Raw genomic sequence first — 17,958 nt, forward strand, 5'->3', positions numbered from 1 at the left:
TTCTTAAATTACCTGCAATAAACCACAGGGCTTCTGAAAATATCAGCAGTAAACTAGACTTTTCAAAAAATATCAGCAATAAACCGTAAAGCTACTGAAATTTTCAAAAATAAACCACAAGGCTTCCAAAAATATCAGCAATACACCCCTTTGCTTCCGAAAATATCAGCAGCAAACTACAGAGCTTCTCAAAAAATATCAGCAATAAGCCCTAAAGCTTCCTAAAATATCAACAATAATAGAGTATATCACAGAGCTTTGAGGAATATCATCAGCACTTTAGCATACCAAAAAGCTTTCAAAAACCTTATTAGCAATTATTAATGAATCACAAAGGCTTCAAAAACCTCGGCAGTCTGGTATATTACCAAAGCTTTTCAATAGTGTTATTAGCAATTTTAGTAAATTACAAAGATGTTGAAAATATTATCAGTAATTTATCCAATTACAAAGTTTTTTTTTAGAATGCTGTCAGCAATTTTGCAAACTACTAGGCTTTCAAAAAGTTTAATCGGTAATTTAGTAAAACGCAAAGCGTTATGATTAATGCATGCACATTCATCCATGGCTTCCTCTCTCTTTTCTCCTAATACTATGGTTGTAAATTTGTAGAGCCACTTTACTTACTGCTTAGCTTCGAGGCACGGTGGCGCAGTGCATTGCACTGCTGCCTCACAGCAAGAAGGTCCTGGGTTCGATTCCCGCCTGGGGCGCTGTTGGCACCGTGCTCCGGTGGGTTATCTCCCAAATAGGAGCCTTTCTGTGTGGAGTTTGCATGTTCTCCCTGTGCTCACATGGGGTTTCCTCCACCTCACGTCAGTAAGGACCCCCACCAAAAACATGCACCCATCATCGTCTGACCAGCGATGGACATTTATCACCTGGTCCCCGGGCGCGTCCACGTATGCTGCCCACAAGCCCAAAAAGCAGAGAATCCATTTCACCGGCCACCATCAAAGCATGTGCATGTGTTATAGTGTGGTGTGTTGCGTGATGAATAAAGACTGTTTCTGTTTCTCTTGAGGATCGGGTAGGTACTGATCACAGAGTCTTTCTAGAACTAATAAGTAAGAACGTTGCTTACCTTTCTCAAATGAGTCACCATTTTGTGCGACCTGTGCCTGAAACATCATCTGATGCTCAGCAGCTGTGTTTGTCCCTTTTCTTCAATCCTTGTTTGTTACGCTACTCTATGTTGTGGAAAAACAACACTTAACAAATGAGAAAAGAGAAAGATTAGTAAAACAAAGGAATTCACTTAAGCAAAAAATACTGTTATAACAACATACAATTAGCATGAAGGCCGAGGAGTTCTGCAGAAGAGCTGCTATTTTCAACCATGTAACACAACCTTATACTTTTGCACAACCCCAAACCCGGAGGACCACACAGAAAGACTCCTATTTGGGAGATAACGGAGCACGGTGCCAACAGCGCCCCAGGCACAGGAATTGAACCCAGGACCTTCTTGCTGTGAGGCAGCAGTGCCAATGCACTGCGCAACCGTGCCCCCCCTTTTCATTATTATTACTATGATGATAATCACAATAATTATCAAAACCATATTATGGTTATGATTATTGTGATTATTATGATTATTATTATATTATTTTATTATTGTTATTATATTATATTGCTAACCACTATTGCTGACCGCATGTTTTTCATGGCTTGTTAGGCTGGTCAGCTGTCTCCTCAGCTTTCTTGGCACCACAGTTGGGTTTCCCTTCATGACAGTTTGAACATAGGCATGCAGATCTAAACTTAAACCATATAGACAGGTCTTTCTATCATAACAGCCACCCTGATCCCAGTCACAATTACCTAGACCCAGGTGAGGCAGGTGTGGCTGCTTATACCACACCACCCCCACACCATAAACAGGTTGGTTACAGCAAACTGCTATTAAAATCACGTCATGTACAGGATGAGTTAAAGATAAAGAGAAAGAAGACATTTCCGTGTGTGATGGGCAATTTACAAGATGGTTTGCTGGTAAAATAAAAGAACACAAGAACAAAATTAGAACATATTTTTCATGACATACTGGACATGTTGGACTTTTTGTTGACCTCCTAGATGGTGTCGAGGAGTTGGATCGAAATATTCTCTTTCAAGCCGCCGGAATTGGGGATGTCAACACATTGACATCGATAATCAGAGAAGATCCATCCGTCTTGGAGTGCTGCGATGGTGAAGGTATAGTACTGTGTTTTGTGCTGTAGAACCTGATTGAATTTTGGAATGGACAACGGCCGTCAGTGTGGCACCTTCTTACTAACCATTTCTACTAGGGATGCACCGATTGGGAAATTCTGGTTTGATACTGATGTTTAAAATAACAATTTGGTCGATGCCAACACCAAAGTTTTCTGAGTTCCCATGAACGCAGCATCACTTCCTGCTCGGAGTGCTGCAGAGAGCTGTGTTCACGTCTTCTAAACTCAATCGTGGATGGTGTCGTTCTCTCGGATGGATAAAAGAATAAAAATAAAAATGGGTCGCCAAATATTCTTTGGCGGCATTTAATATACCAGGCCAGCCCGCCAAAGTAAAGTCTATGTGTGGGAAATGCTGGATAAACATCTACATCTACATCTACATACAGCAACTGCCATTGGTGAATGTCATCTTATTTTCCAATAGGCCAATGGCAGTCAACATGGTGAATATAGGCCAATACCCATGTACAGGCAACAAATCAGTGCATCTCTAATTTCTACCTTAATATGTCAACGTAACCATTACACCTACATTTGTACATTGTTTCAAAGCTTTAGTCAAATTCAGCACCTTGGCAAATACTTTATTAAAAATATATATATTTTAGGAAAGTAAGGTATTTCAATAGCACAATGGGCAAAATAGCCTAATCCAGGGTTCCCAAACTTGTTCATGGCCAGACCCCCTTGGAATGGACAGGGTAGTCCAAGCCTGGCAAGACATGGTCCAATTCAGGGAAATAATTGCTCTATTGCTCCATTTCTCAGCTCCCCTCAGGACCTTGAACATCCCCCATAGCATTGCATGACATAACATTCCCTTTGAAATGTTCTACAGCCTAAATTGAATATTAATATTATTACTAAAAAATATTATTATCATTATTATTATTATTATTACATTGAGTATTATTATACTTAATTGTTATAATTAGGATTTCTGTATTATGATAGTGGATTTTTTTTTCATTACCATCTCATCAGATTGTAGATGGATAGATTTATTTATATAATATGGCAAAACATATATTTACTATACCAGCATACTTTTACTAGTACTATCATTACATATTGCTATGCACTGCTGCAATATACTATTTGTACTAGTGGCCGACCAATTAATTGGTCAGCTGATTAATCGGGCCAATATTTGTCATTTTGAGATAATCAGCATCGACCGATGCCTGCGCTTACAAGACCGATAAACAAAACATGTCTGCAGACTAGTCTAAAAATATAGATTTTTCTTTACATAGCAATTCAGAATATTTTAAAACATTTCAATATTCATTTTCTGCACTATCGATATACCGGTACCAGTCCGCTTTCTCTCCCTCTCTTCTCTCCAACAGCGAGTTGACGCTTATAGTGCCCACATAGCCCTGCATCCTCTCACTCACTCAGAGTGCTATGTTCTGCTTGTCACTCGTCTCATTCACTCCGGTTTGTTATGATGTTAGCTCATTAAAGATGGCAAGTAAAGAGCATCTGTGACCAGCTTTGGTTGACAAAGAAAACAGCAGGAGTGCTGTTTGGAAATACTTTGCATTTGAGGTAAAACGTAAACCTAACTCAGAGAATTGGAACAGAGTTTTTTTTCTCCTCCAGACAGCGGTGCCCTGTGCATGCCTCATGCCTCGCAGGTTGCCGGTTTTCCTGTGTTTTTATCTTAGATGTATTTATTTTTGTGTGTTTCCTTCTTGTATGAAACAAAATTGAGTGACGTTCCATCAAGTTACAAAAAAACCTTGTGTGTCCCGAGCCATGTCACGCACATCTCCCATTGCTTTTGATTGCTATGGGACTTATTTTAGTAAAAACGGGATGTTTTTGTGTCAATACTTAACTTTTAAATAATAAATCCTGCACTTCTCTTACAGGGAGACTTTTCCAATTTCCCGACCAGACTTTAAAATTATGCTGTTTATTAGTACAATTTTTTATTGTTTATTACAATTTATTATGTTTCATTCATAAGGTTTCTTGTACAAAGTTTTGTTTTTTGATTACCTGTGGACATATATTCAGTTAATACTTTTTTTTATTTCAAATAAGTGCACAGCAGACAGAGCTCAGATCAAGAGATAATGCAGACAATAACATTAGTGTAAATAAATGTTCATTTAAGTTCAGCAATGTTGTGCTTGTTTGTTATTATTAAATAGTTGTATTTTATCAGATGCAAAAAAATAAAAATAACATGATATCGACATCATACTGTATATTGGCCATCGTCTTCCCTGCTCTCTTAATATTGGCATCGGCCATTAAAAAACCCAAACTGGTCGACCACTAAGTACTTACTTTGGCATAATTGCCACCTGCCCATATTGTGCTCGCTAGTTAGAATAATCTACACAGACATTACTCCCTGTTATCTTCTGTTTATAGATGTGAACATGTATTATATTATATACATACAGTACATATATTTATTTTTTGACTAGCTCTTTTTTGTCAATTTCTTTTATTGTAAGACCTGAATTTCTAATTAAATTTTCTAATTAAAGTGTTATGTCATGTTGACAGATCTGCCAACCTGCACGTATTTTGTGTACCAACCATGTAACTATTGGTCAAAATACACAGGTAGAAATGCCAGCTGAAATTATGCAACAAAAATATTTTATTGTAATTATATTATGGAAAACAATCAATCAATACAAAACAATTCAAGATTCAAGATTCAAGAGGTTTATTCGTCACATACATATACATACTTTCATACATATGCAGTGAAATGTAATAACAATGACTGGTGACCGGCACAAGTGTCAGTTATATCCCATTCTTTGCTGCTCAAATTTACAGCCTTGCTCATGAACTCCTACTCCTAAAAAGACTCTGAGACAACGTAATGTAACATAGTTGCATAGTTGACCCTCAAAAATTTGAGCGAAAGAAAGAAAATGTCAGCTGTTTGGAGGTACTGGAAGGTTGCTGGTTTGATCCCAGGCTCCTCCTGGTAGCATGCTGATGTGTCCTTGAGCAAGATACTTAACCCCCTAACTGCTCCCCGGGCACCTCTGCATGGTAGCCCACTGCTCCTAGTTACATCAAATACTAGGATGGGTAAATGCAGAGAAATTGCAAATTTCCCAGTTTTGGGAATGATAAGGGTATAAAAAGAAATAAATAGTGCATGAGCTCCAAGAGTGATGAAAGGTTCAACACTTTTTTGAGACTGGGTTCTTGAATAGTCACTCAGTAAAACGAGTCGTTCGATTTGATTTGATTCAATTGGTTTAATGCACGGTGAGTGAAGGAGAACTTCCAGTGAACGAATGTGAGAAGACTGCCATTTATTACTTTTACTTGCAATATTTGCAATTTATTTTGGAATTACAAGTACCATATGACTATAATAGAAAGGTATATTTGCACATATATGACATATGAGACTTTAATTTGAAGTTTGACCCTGACATGTTAGTTATACTGTATGTTGTGTCCCACTAAAATTCCTAAAGGGAGAGTTACAGCTTGCATTATAATGAAACTTGGTGACAGTCCCATATACTATTTTATTGGAACTCAGTGACCGTTCCATGTTCTATTATTGTTCCATACTGAATAATGAACAATAATAAACACACAGTGTCAAAATCAGCAATTGTGGTAACTAAAAATTGCAGTGGTAGTCAGTATGTGCAGCTGTCCTATCACATGAGCGTTATCAGATCACACAATGTATTTGTCATTGACGTACAGCAGATATACCCAATGAGACCAAATGATAAGAAGATTTGATTTCTCTGATCACAGATATAAACTCAAAATGATCGCACGACAATGTAAAATCTATTTACAGGTCAATGTTTTATTATGAACATGTAATTGAATGAAAATCGGAGTCTGAATTGGCCCAGAAAATTGAAATCATTGCATCTCTAGTTGGTAAACATGTTTGGTAATTTGACCAAATGATGCATTTGAAGTGGTATATCCTAATTATATTAATTTGTATATATAGTTAGCCATAGTAGCTCGCATACAACGTGATGAGCCTCCTTACGAGATGGCTACCATGTCAATAACTGATGGAGTAATTTAGTTGCAGTCCCTCAAACACTGCGGAGACTCCCTGTTACATTATTGTGGTACTCACAATATTTTCCAATGGTTGGCAGGTATGTGTTAACATGTTATGGTAGTAAGTAATAACTGTTATCTCCAAATTACCTATTGATTGTCATACAATGAGATTTTTGAGATTTATTCTGCAAGTGGAGTTAAACCTGCAATTATCACCTAACTCTAACCCACACTTTATAAATCATCCCATGGACGACTATGGGATGAGATACAATGATATTTTAAGTGATATGGAGGTTTTGTAGAACATGCCACTGTATATATTCTTCACTTCGATGTCAGTACATATGATTTATTTCCAATCCTCATTTACTTTGACAGGCTTTTGCCTTTTGTCAAAATTGCGTTATTTCTTGGTTTATGAAACCAATAAAAAGTTATTTACTAACTATTCATACTGCGCACATAATTCACAAAATTTTGAGTGTCAGCATATGGAACGGCATTGAGGTAAGGGTTAATCTACAAAACATATTGCTTAAATAATTATCATCCATGGCTTTAGCAGGGATTATATTTCACATTTCTCATTTCTCATAGGGTAACATACACAAATGATTTATTGCATCCTTTGGTGGGTTATACAAATAAAATGTTAATGGATACTCTGTGAGTTTTCTCTGTGCATCATTTCAGAGTCCACCCCGCTGATGCATGCAGTGTCTGGGAGACAGGTAGACACAGTCAAGCTGCTTTTGAAAATGGGAGCTTCCATCAACACTCAGGATGCATGTGGGAGGACATCCCTCTCCCTTGCAACTTACCTTGTGAGTTATTATTCATCTCAAGTCTCATAATGCCAAAATACAAATAATCATTGTTATTATTCAAAATGTCAAGCTGTTTTTAAAACAAAAAAAAAGTGATTCAAACTGGCTCACCAACTTGCCCACAAAATAAGACCATATCTTTTATTGAGGGACTACAATGTTTTCATGACTGTTGGTCCGTTGGCTAACTCCAAAGAAAAATCTTCGATTGATATGTTCTACACTCAGCATCATTGACACCAAAACTAGTATTCTAGTGTTGGTTGGAGAATTTGCTTTGTGTATCACTGGTTGCCATGGTGTTGATAATGCATGATTGGAGAAATATGTATTAGGAAATTCAAGAAGTAAAGAAGAAGTAAAATTGTTAATTTAAAGTCTTTATACTATTTTTACATAAGCTCTTCTTCTAAAGGCTCAAGACATTTGTGCACGTGCATTTGAATACTTTCTTGACATTCTCAAGAAACCTGAGGAGAAAAAAAGCTGTTTTTATACACTGATATAGGAATGTACTGGTTTGGCTCAATTTATAATCTCAACTAAACCAGTATGTTCATGGTTTCACTAACCTTGGCACCATCAACATAACCAGAAGGCGCTGTTGTGTAGTCTTTTCAACTATATTATTGGAATCAAACATAGATTTAGAAACTCAACTTTTGCTTGATATTTGCATCAATTTGTCGGCTGAGTGGAGAAGCTAGCTACCAGCGGTTATCTGTGGTGGTTGCTGCGCTGCTTCTCCCCCGGTCCTCCACCGGACCCGCCAGGTGCTGCCGCTGCCAGTCGAGAGGGGGTTGGTCTGGCTGCTGGGCTGCCGGATGGTCCAGGCGATGCCTGCTGGGCGGAGAAGCTGGCTGCCAGCGGTTGCTTGTGGTGGTTGCTGCGCTGCTTATCCCCCTAGGTGCTGCTGCTGCCAGTTGGGAGAGGGTTGGTGCTGGGACGCCCGGCGAACCACTGGTGGCTCCAGGGCGTCTTCAGGGGGCCCTTCTATGTCCCTTCCCTGTGCCGGAGAGTCCCTGCTCAGGTGTCAGTGTGGCAGATTCGCCACCATACGCCACCCAAGTGGCGTTTTCAGGAACCTCCGGCACAGAGAAACTCAACTTTTGCTTGATATTGGCATCAATTTGTCTTTTAAGATTCAAACAGAAATCATATTTTCTATGGATTTTCTATGAGGACCTGAGGGGCAAGAGCGTGTCGACCCCATGCCAGGTACAGCCCATTTTACTGTGTGATCCTGTCATTCATTTTTGGTGTCAAGCAACTGTCATGTAGTAAAATATGGGGCCTATCACTTTAGGAGATTGCATTGCAGAAAATTTGGGAGCCATGTCTGTGCCACACACACTTGTTGTATGTTTTATTTCATTCTAAAAGTTCCAATGTGTCTTGTCTACTACCTGTCCTCAAATAAATGTCCGAATAGTCCTGCCTCACGTTGTCTCTGTTGAAGGAAATAACTAATTGTTGAAAGTTACCACTGAGCTCTACGTTGTTTTGGTAAAAAAGTACATTGTACAGTGTCAATCACATTCATGTATTTGTGCTGTGCTAACTAACCCTAGCATATCAGTATCAATGACCAACAGTCAGTTTCCAACGTACAATTTGCAATTTTCTAATTGCTTTCTGTGTTGTGTCCTACACCGGCCGTGGTGTTAAGGCTATATTGCTTTGCTGACAGTGTTATAACGTTTGTTATGACACATCTCTTGTGTCTGCGGGGTAAATTGGACCAGGAAGCAGCTTTTCAATGTAAGATGTATTTTTGCTGGGTTCTTCTGCCACAACAAATAAAACACATTAATTCAAGTAATGGACTTTCTTTTGAAACTCCAGCAACATGGTACTGGCACTGGTGTGGGAGCCCAGCCTTGCTGTCAAGAGAAATTCTAATTTCTTACATTTAATGGCGGGTGCCAACCAGCGGAAAGGTGCATTACTGCCACCTACTATGTTAGAGTGTGGACCAGTGTTATCCATCCCCAAATTAAGAAAATTAAAAAACTTCAGTTCACTGAACACTAAACTCTTTGATCAGCCCAATTTCTTTCAAATAATGGAATAGACTCCCTAACCCAATGGTAAATCATTTTTTGGACTCATGTCTTCCACTCCAATCTTCCTGACTTCTCTCTTTAATGTTCTCAAGAGTACTTATAGCAGTGAAAAATTATACTGTATGCTCCACTGATTCCCCTTTGACAGTGCTTATATAATCCTGAGGGTTGTCTGCTTATCAGGACAGTGTTTTATTAAGTCTGGTATGTCCTACCCTCAGCCTTGTTATGATGTTCCCCTCTTTGGTACTCCGTTTAGCTGACCTCACTGTGCCCACTTCCACTGTACAGGTCTCGTCCTTTGTTTGCTGTATCCCAAACGTGCTGCCACTCTAATGATTTATTTTTATTATTCCTTTTGCTTCCAATTTACTGAGTGAAATATTATATAGAATATTGTGGCAGTGTCGTCACCATACACCACCCAAGTAACATTTTCAGGGACCTCCGGCAGAGAGTCAGACGATGGGGGGGTTGATAACACCAGTTTATTGTAGAGATAAAGCTAGGTGGAATTTGCCAGGAGCAGATGGAACCTGTCATGACAAAGGGCTCCCATTCCATCTCTCCCTGAGTGTGTGGACGGGGTTTTAAAACCTGATGCTCGTTAAACCAACCAACGAGCATCAGGTGTGGCTACTTAAGCCACCCCATACCCCAACACCAAATTGAGGCCAGGAAGAATTCCTGGCCGAAGCCTACTACCCCCACTAAGCAGAGGACAAAACTGAAAATAAATGCTTCAAACAAAATCTGACCCAGGGTTCCTATACCTTCTACAAACACATGTCCAAAAAAATAATTAACAGGTCCCCCCCAGAGGACCTGAGTTGCCCGGAGTAGCATGGTCGACCAGCCTCCTTCCACCATGGCGCCGACCGACTGCCCCCTCCTCCCTTGCGGAGCGCGGGACCTCAAGCTTCTGCGCTGCTGGTTACAGCGTGGCCGGACATGGCTGCTGTGGGGGCTGCTTGGAGGGGTGGCCTGGCTGCTGGCCAGTCTTCGGGGTGGCTGCTGGGCGGAGAAGCTAGCTACCAGCGATTATCTGTGGTGGTTGCTGCGCTGCTTCTCCCCCGGTTCTCCACCAGACCCGCCAGGTGCTGCCGCTGCCAGTCGAGAGGGGGTTGGTCTGGCTGCTAGGCTGCCGGATGGTCGGGGCGATGCCTGCTGGGCGGAGAAGCTGGCTGCCAGCGGTGTGTGGCGTTTTCAGGAACCTCCGGCACAGAGACACAGACAACGGGGGGTTGATAACACCAGTTTATTGTAGAGATGAGGCTAGGTGGAATTAACCAGGACCATGACAGATGGAACATGTCATGACAAAGGGCTCCCATCTTGACTGAGTGTGTGGACGGGGTTTTAAAACCTGATGCTCGCTAGCCCAACCAACGAGCATCAGGTGTGGCTAGAATAGAATAGAAGAAGAAACAGTCTTTATTTGTCACACAACACTACAACACATGCTTGTACACACACGCTTTGATGGTGGCCGGTGAAATGGTTCCTCTGCATTTAGCCCATCCTGGCCTGTCCTTCCTCCGGGGCCACAGCCAGGAGCAGTGGGCAGCATATGTGGACGCGCCCGGGGACCAGGTATTAAGTGTCCATCGCTGGTCAGACGATGATGTGTGCATGTTTTTGAGGGGGTTCCTTACTGACGTGAGGTGGAGGAAACCCCATGTGAGCACGGGGAGAACATGCAAACTCCACACAGAAAGGCTCCTATTTGGAGATAACCCGCCGGAGCATGGTGCCAACAGCGCCGCAGGCGGGAATCGAACCTAGGACCTTCTTGCTGTGCGGCAGCAGTGCAATGCACTGCGCCATGGTAGAATAGAATAGAATAGAATATATACTGTAAAATCAGTTTTGTTTCCTTTTCATTGAGAGTGACAAGGATGGACAGGATTAAGAATGAGTACATTAGAGCTCAGGTTGGACAGTTTGGTGAAATAGTGAGAGAGGCGAGATTGAGATGGTTTGGACACGTATGTAGGGGAGATGAGAGTTACATTTGCGTTAAGGATGCTGAGGATGGAGCTGCCAGGCAAGAGGAAAAGAGGAAGGCCAAAGAGAATGTTTATGGATGTGGTGAGGGAGGACATTCAGGCGATTGATGTAAGGGAGGTAGATGCGCAGAACATAAGGTATTGGAGGCAGATGATCTGCTGTAGTGACCCCTGACGGGAGCAGCTGAGATAAGAAGAAGAAGTCTGTTTCCTGTAGCTTCGATGTCGCTACAGGAAACAAGCTGAGAATATATTAACAGGGTTCATTCTGCAGAATTAAGAGAGATAGAAAGAAGAAGAAGAAGAAGAAGAAACAGTCTTTATTTATCACACAACACACTTTATACGGAGATCGGGCGTGCTCTGAGACTAGCCATATGATTCCCTTGTTGTCCTGAGTAACAGCGTACAACTGTTTTTGCAGAGAGGTATAATAAAGCACTGCTGAAAAAGCATACATTGAGTGTTTACACAACTGGTCCTTTTACTAGCCGTAACTGTCACGACCAGAACTGGGAGAGACCCAAACGCACGACACAGGGAGACAGAAGGCAGGCAAAGGATGTTTATTAGCCGGGACGGTGGAGCTGGCCGGGGGGACCCGGTCGGGTAGGGATGGAGCAGGGCAGGGCAGGGAGATGATGACCAGGAGATGGGGTCCAGGACCTGGGTGGAGAGACGGGGAACCAGACTGGATGGAGATGGACGGGCAGCCTTGGTCGACGAGCGGAGACAGGCAGGTAAACCGTGCTAGCTGGACTTGGAGAGACAGACTGGGGCGACGAGAGGGGACAAGCAGGTAAGGGGAAGACGAGACAACGAGACATAAACTAGGAATAGGAACTTGGAAGGGAGCCAATAGCGATACAACTCGGGGAAAGCTAGTTGACGGTCTGGCAAGGAATGACTAGGAAACTGGGACTAAATACTGTGCTTGATCCCAGGTGTGTGCAATCGGGCTTGAGTAAGGAGCTGCAGATGGGGCAAGAGCGGCCTCTAGTGGCGCTGGGAGGCCATGGGCCTAACAGTAACAAACACAGATAACGACAAAAACAGTGGTACCATTGTGGACAAGATTGTGGAAACTTCAGACAGATAGGAGCCAGAAGTAATACAGTCGTTTCCCCTTCTTTTTTTTTTATCTGTGCTGTCAGCATGCTGGGCAAACAACACAGTGTATTTGTAAGCCATTGCATCTAGGACACAGCTAGGAGTTAGTCTGGAAGTAGAGTTCAACTTCTCAACCTGCAGTGCCACTTTTTATAAATTCTTCAAGATTCTTTAATCAATCATCTTTATTCAATCATCAATAACTGCTTGCAACAACTCTGTCCTGCGGACGACCTGTGGGATGACAAGAGCATAGCTTTTGGTTACACAGAACCGCAACCAGTCCCCCTCTTTGGAGAATAATCTCACCATGTTTTGGTCTATAAACAACTCATCACTACTCCAAGAGGGGGAGAACATGTACATGGAAAAACATAAACATAGAAACATCAGATGATAACATGTATTGACAAAACAGAGCTGATCTAGTCCAGGATAACTGGTACAGCAATTCAGCATGTGGCCTCTTACTGTCATAGTTATGGCAGTAAATGAGGGAGGAAAGAAGAACAAGAACAAGAACAAGAAGAACAATCTTTAATCGTCACACAGCACACCACACTACAACACATGCACGCACACACACACACACACACACACACATGCACATGCTTTGGATGGTGGCCGGTGAAATGAGGCCTCTGCATTTAACCCATCCTGGCTTGTCCTTCCTCCGGCGGTACAGCCAGGAGCAGTGGGCAGCATTTGTGGACGCGCCTGGGGACCTGGTGATGAGTGTCCATCACTGGTCAGACGATGATGTGTAACCCTCCTGACCCCAGAGAAGCCTGAAGCCCACGACGCAACACCCACACAAGGCCCCTGTGGAGCACAAGTCACAGAGAGCGTGAGGAGACCCTGCACCCTTGAAGCGCACACATACAACCTACCCCCATGTGCAGGCACAAGGCACAAGATGCAGCCACAGGCGCAGAACCCAGGCCCTGGATGCCAGGCTGGACCACAGGCCCGGAGCCAGGTCCTGCACAGACACACCGACAGACCGAAACGCCCAAACCACCCACCCCACAGCGGAGCCGGCAGGGCCCCCATGCCCACCAACTCCACACAGAACATATACAGGCCAGAACAGATAGAAGCGCCGTCCAGAGATCCAGACTTTTTACTGGCCCAGGTCTGGACCTTCTTGGTTGTGACAGTTGGTGAGCCAGCCAGGAGAGAACGGCGACCAGGACCAAGGCCCGGGAACCTGTGCCTGCACCTCAGAGACACAACTGGCCACCCAAATTCAAAGGTAAACATAGCCATTTTTCTTCTGCAAATTCGGTTTGTGTCTGAGTTCAGGACTCCACCCAGGTTGCAGGTATCGGAAAAGTCTCTTCTGCAACGAACCTAAAATATTGACATAGTTGAAAAATGACTGTAATTATAAATTGAACCCAAGCAAATGAACTAAAGCAGAGGCTGATGCAAATATTCTATGTGCATGTGTGTTATGAAAAAAATATGGTCTGGAAAGTATCAGTGATCCTCTGTTGAATGTTGCTATAATTGGTTGGTATGTGTCTTGTGTATGCTGGAGGATTGGTTTGGCTAACACTAACGGCTGCTTAACGCACAGAAGAACCATAGGAAAAAGATACAAAAACAGCATGTCCGTAGTACGTTTGTCGCAGTTACAGTACTGAGAGAAAAATTTTATTTTTGTATTTGATGAAATCTATTGGTGAGTTTATGGTGTTAAATTGAAAATAGAGTAGTATACAGAGGTTTGTTATCAAGTAAAAGATTCCCAGGTCTAGTAAGAGACAATGGCATGTATGTTATAGTTTATCTGAGACAGACCAGAGCCTGGGGGGTCGTCACAAAGGAATTACATACGTGTTTCTAGTGTTGAGGAAGTGCACCTAGAAAGAACGCCAGATGGGTAGAAGACAACATTCAAGAAGAACTTACGCATACATCGTTCTAGGTTTGAGGAAGGCATCTAGAAAGAAAGCCAGACAGGTAGAAGAGAAAAGTTCAAGAACTTAAGTTGACACAACTACTGTGGATACCGCTCTTTGTCCTGTGTCGTCACAGCCTGAAGTGGGTGGAGTGTCAAGAGAAACACGTAGAAATTATTAGAACAACCAACATAGGTGTGAAAGGATTCCTGGCATTATTTGGATAAACATTGTTCATACTGTGGATCACAGCTCTGCATTGGCCACGTAAAGTATCAATAAAAGGTCTGCATATGTAAGATCATTCCTAAATCAGAATGGCTGTCTAACTTGCAAGCTGAAATATAAGCAATTGTTAATGGACGTAGAACACTTTGGTGAGGACAAAGTCTTTACATTAGAACCCTATAGTGGGGAGGGAAACCCAGAGAGGCTCGAACAAACATACAAAGATGAGGAGGGCACTGAGCACTGGCAGGATGGACAGCTGATCAATGTCAAACTTTGGCAGATTCCCAAATTTGTTAACTTAACCCAAGTAAAAGAGGTCTTCCCAAACTTTCCCTGGGAACAAGCGTTACGTGACTGGTGGACCCCAAGAATGCTAGCACAAGTGCTAGATCAGTTGTGCAACGATTCGTGTGTAGTAGCCACCATCCCATTAAACCCAGTATCCAGGGTACCGGAGAGGTTTTCCATAGAGGGCCACGACAGACAGACTCCAAAACCACGGCAGAGTATCACAGTCTGTCCCAGGCGAGTCAGGTGGGAGACAGGCAAGTCGGCACAGATAGTCAGACACCCCGAAGGAGACAGGTCAGTAAGGTTAGAATATAACCCCAGGGAGATAATAAAATCAAAGCTGGAGTCAATGCAGGGAAAATAATTGTCCTGATTAGAACAAGGGAACTAGACGAGTAACCAGAAATACCCAGGTCTCTAGCAAGCAACACACAACAAGGCTATATGGGGGCTGGCCAAGGGAGGGGTCGGCAGACGCCAGGAGAAAGGGATCCCCAGCTGAGCTTATCATAACGCACTATCCAGATTACAAAAAACAAATTCAAGACTGCATGAAAGAAATGGCATGACAGAAACCCACAGTGGCCAACAGAGGGCACTTTTAACAGGCAGTGTTTTAGGCTAACATAAAACATCACAAAGCCAAAGGTACAGGTGACAAGTGGGCAGGGAAGAGAACAAAATAATGGGAAATGTGAGGTTGGTCAGACAAGAGGGAAGCAATCACCAACAGACAGTGAGAGCAATACGTAAGATAATGATGGAGGATAATAAGGAGCCAGGGAAAGGAGACAAAGGAAAATGGAAAGAAATAGAAGAAGGTCAGAGGCGACCATACCACAGCTCCCCTTTATTCGACCATCCTGCCACCTTACCCGCATGATAAAAACCCATTTAGAATAGAACAAAACCCACTATGCCTCATCCAGGACAGCAGACAAGAAATGACAGGCAAGTTACAGGGATATTTCACCATAAAACTAAAGAAGGGACAGAAAGACCAAACAAGAAAGCACAAAAAAGGGAAAATGACACCACCTAGGAGAGACAGAGAAGAGACAGTGAACAGCAGTGAGTCAGACAAATGGCTGCAGACACACAGTAAGAAGAGGAGAGGCCAGACAAAAAAAGACACATTAACAGCATCACAGGACACCAAAGACCGAAAGCGCTACCAACGAAAAGCAGCAGAGGGAGACTCCAGAGCCAAGTTTAACAACAGACTGGACTCTGCAAACATGCTATGGGGAAACAGAACAGAGGGATACGTAAACAAACACTGACAGAGGAGAGATTTGCCTAGTCTAGATCGTCATGTCCCCCACCAATAGAATTTCCCCAACACCCATGCAAGAGCCAATGGATGATCAACCAGACTCCACAAGCAGAATACAAGCTCAAGAGACTGTTGAGAGTTAAGTAAAGAGCTAAGCTCGAAGCTGAGACGACGGAGCTCCAAGATGGGAGGATATCCACACTCAAAGTGACACCCGCAGGGAAATGGAAACAACAAGAAGAAGGGGAAAGACTGCACCTGCACCTGCAGCTGCAGCTTGCTGGCACAATAAAGTCCCACAGTATTGAAGAAGAAGATGAAGGACAGAGAGACAGAGACACAACCGGAGCATGGCAACAATGTCATTGTCATTCTCCCAATGTCATTCTCCCTTGTAAGTCGCTTTGGATAAAAGCGTCTGCTAAATGACTAAATGTAAATGTAAATGTAACAACAACGACAGCCGGGCCATGGCTGCAGAGAAGACGCAGTGCCAACGACGAGCAAGAGGGTAACACCATGTCCCCTCTAGTGATTAAAGGGCGTTGATAGGATGAAGCAATATGCCATGGTCATTTGAGATGGCAGTTTGTGCACAATGCGCGGCTTGGTGTCTCTCCGGCTTTTGCGAATTAGTGTTTATTTACCTGACTATCCTACTTGTTTTCACTCGAAAAACTCGAGCAAAACGAACCTACAACAGAAACTCACTATTGGATGTACACTACTCACAAAAAGTAAGGGATATTCGGCTGGTGAAATTTCAGGATGAACCTAAAATGCACTATAACCTTTACAGGTGAACTTAATTTGACCTTCTCTAAACTTTTGAATGCACATGTCCAACTGTTCAATGTTTCAGTACTTTTTGCAAAACTTGCTGTTCTCTCACAAGGAGCTGAACGGCAAATTTCACAACAGGTGTTTGATCCATGAATCGACCAATACATTTCCTGGTTCAATTAGAATTGGTATTCAAACAGTCCTCTTCATCATGCTGTTCACATTTTGACATCATGAGACCAAGATGACACCTAACAATTGATCAACAGTACCTCGCCATTGCGAGGCTTCAAACAGGATGTTCTCAGAGGGAAGTGGCCGCTGAGCTTAGAGTGTCACAGAGTGTCATCAGCAGGTTCAAACAGAGATACAGAGAGACTGGAAGAGTCACAGAAAGGCATCGAAGTGAACGTCCTTTGGCCACATCCCACACTGATGACTGCTTCATTGTGAACAGTGCCCTGCGGAACTGAATGATGAATGCCACTCAACTCCAGGCACATTTAAGGGAGGTGAGAGGCACCCAAGTGTCACGTCAGACCATTCGAAACCATTTACACTGGCGTGGTCTACGTGCTAGACGACCTGCAAGGGTACCTGACCACACCACCAGGCACAGGCATCATTGTCTTGCATGGGCCAGGGAGCATTTACGCTGGACGAGGGACCAGTGGGCCTCAGTGCTGTTCTCTGATGAAAGTCGATTCACGTTGAGCAGAAATGATGGTCCGCCAATGATATTGAAGACGTCAAGGAGAGCGCTATGCACCAGCCACTTTTGTCACCAAACGAGCCTTTGGTGGTGGTGTTACAGTGTGGGCAGGTGTGTCTAGTCAATACAGAACTGCCCTACACTTTGTGAATGGTACAGTGACAAGCCCCTACTACCTGAATAACATCATTAATCCAGTCATTGTGCCCCTGCATGAAGAACATAGGCCTAATTTCATCTTCATGGACGACAATGCTCCAGCTCATCGAGGTTGCATCATTAGGGAACGGCTGTAACTAGCCCAATCAACAGTCCCCCACAGTTTTAAATCTGCCACCATTGTTCCGGTGCCTAAACACTCTACAACCAAAGAACTGAACGATTCCTGCCCTGTTGCACTGACACGCATCATTGCAAAATGTTTTGAGAGGCTGGTCCTCTCACATCTGAAAGCCTGCCTGCCCCCTTCACTGGACCCGTACCAAT

General features: G+C 43.0%; 1 protein-coding gene across 1 annotated transcript in view; it reads left to right on the top strand.

Moving 5' to 3' along the window:
- The window catches only part of ankrd55 (ankyrin repeat domain 55), a gene marked incomplete at both ends in the record, with an annotated part of 154,044 nt that overhangs the window by 70,323 nt on the left and 65,763 nt on the right, over positions 1-17,958 (top strand). Inside the window, 2 exons of the mRNA XM_080018326.1 lie at positions 2,080-2,199; positions 6,954-7,084. Of these exons, the coding sequence (XP_079874452.1) occupies positions 2,080-2,199; positions 6,954-7,084 (251 nt within the window). The remainder of the gene's footprint in view (positions 1-2,079; positions 2,200-6,953; positions 7,085-17,958) is intronic.

This window comes from Zeus faber (genome assembly GCF_960531495.2).
Source record: "Zeus faber genome assembly, chromosome: 17".
NCBI classification, from domain to species: domain Eukaryota; kingdom Metazoa; phylum Chordata; class Actinopteri; order Zeiformes; family Zeidae; genus Zeus; species Zeus faber.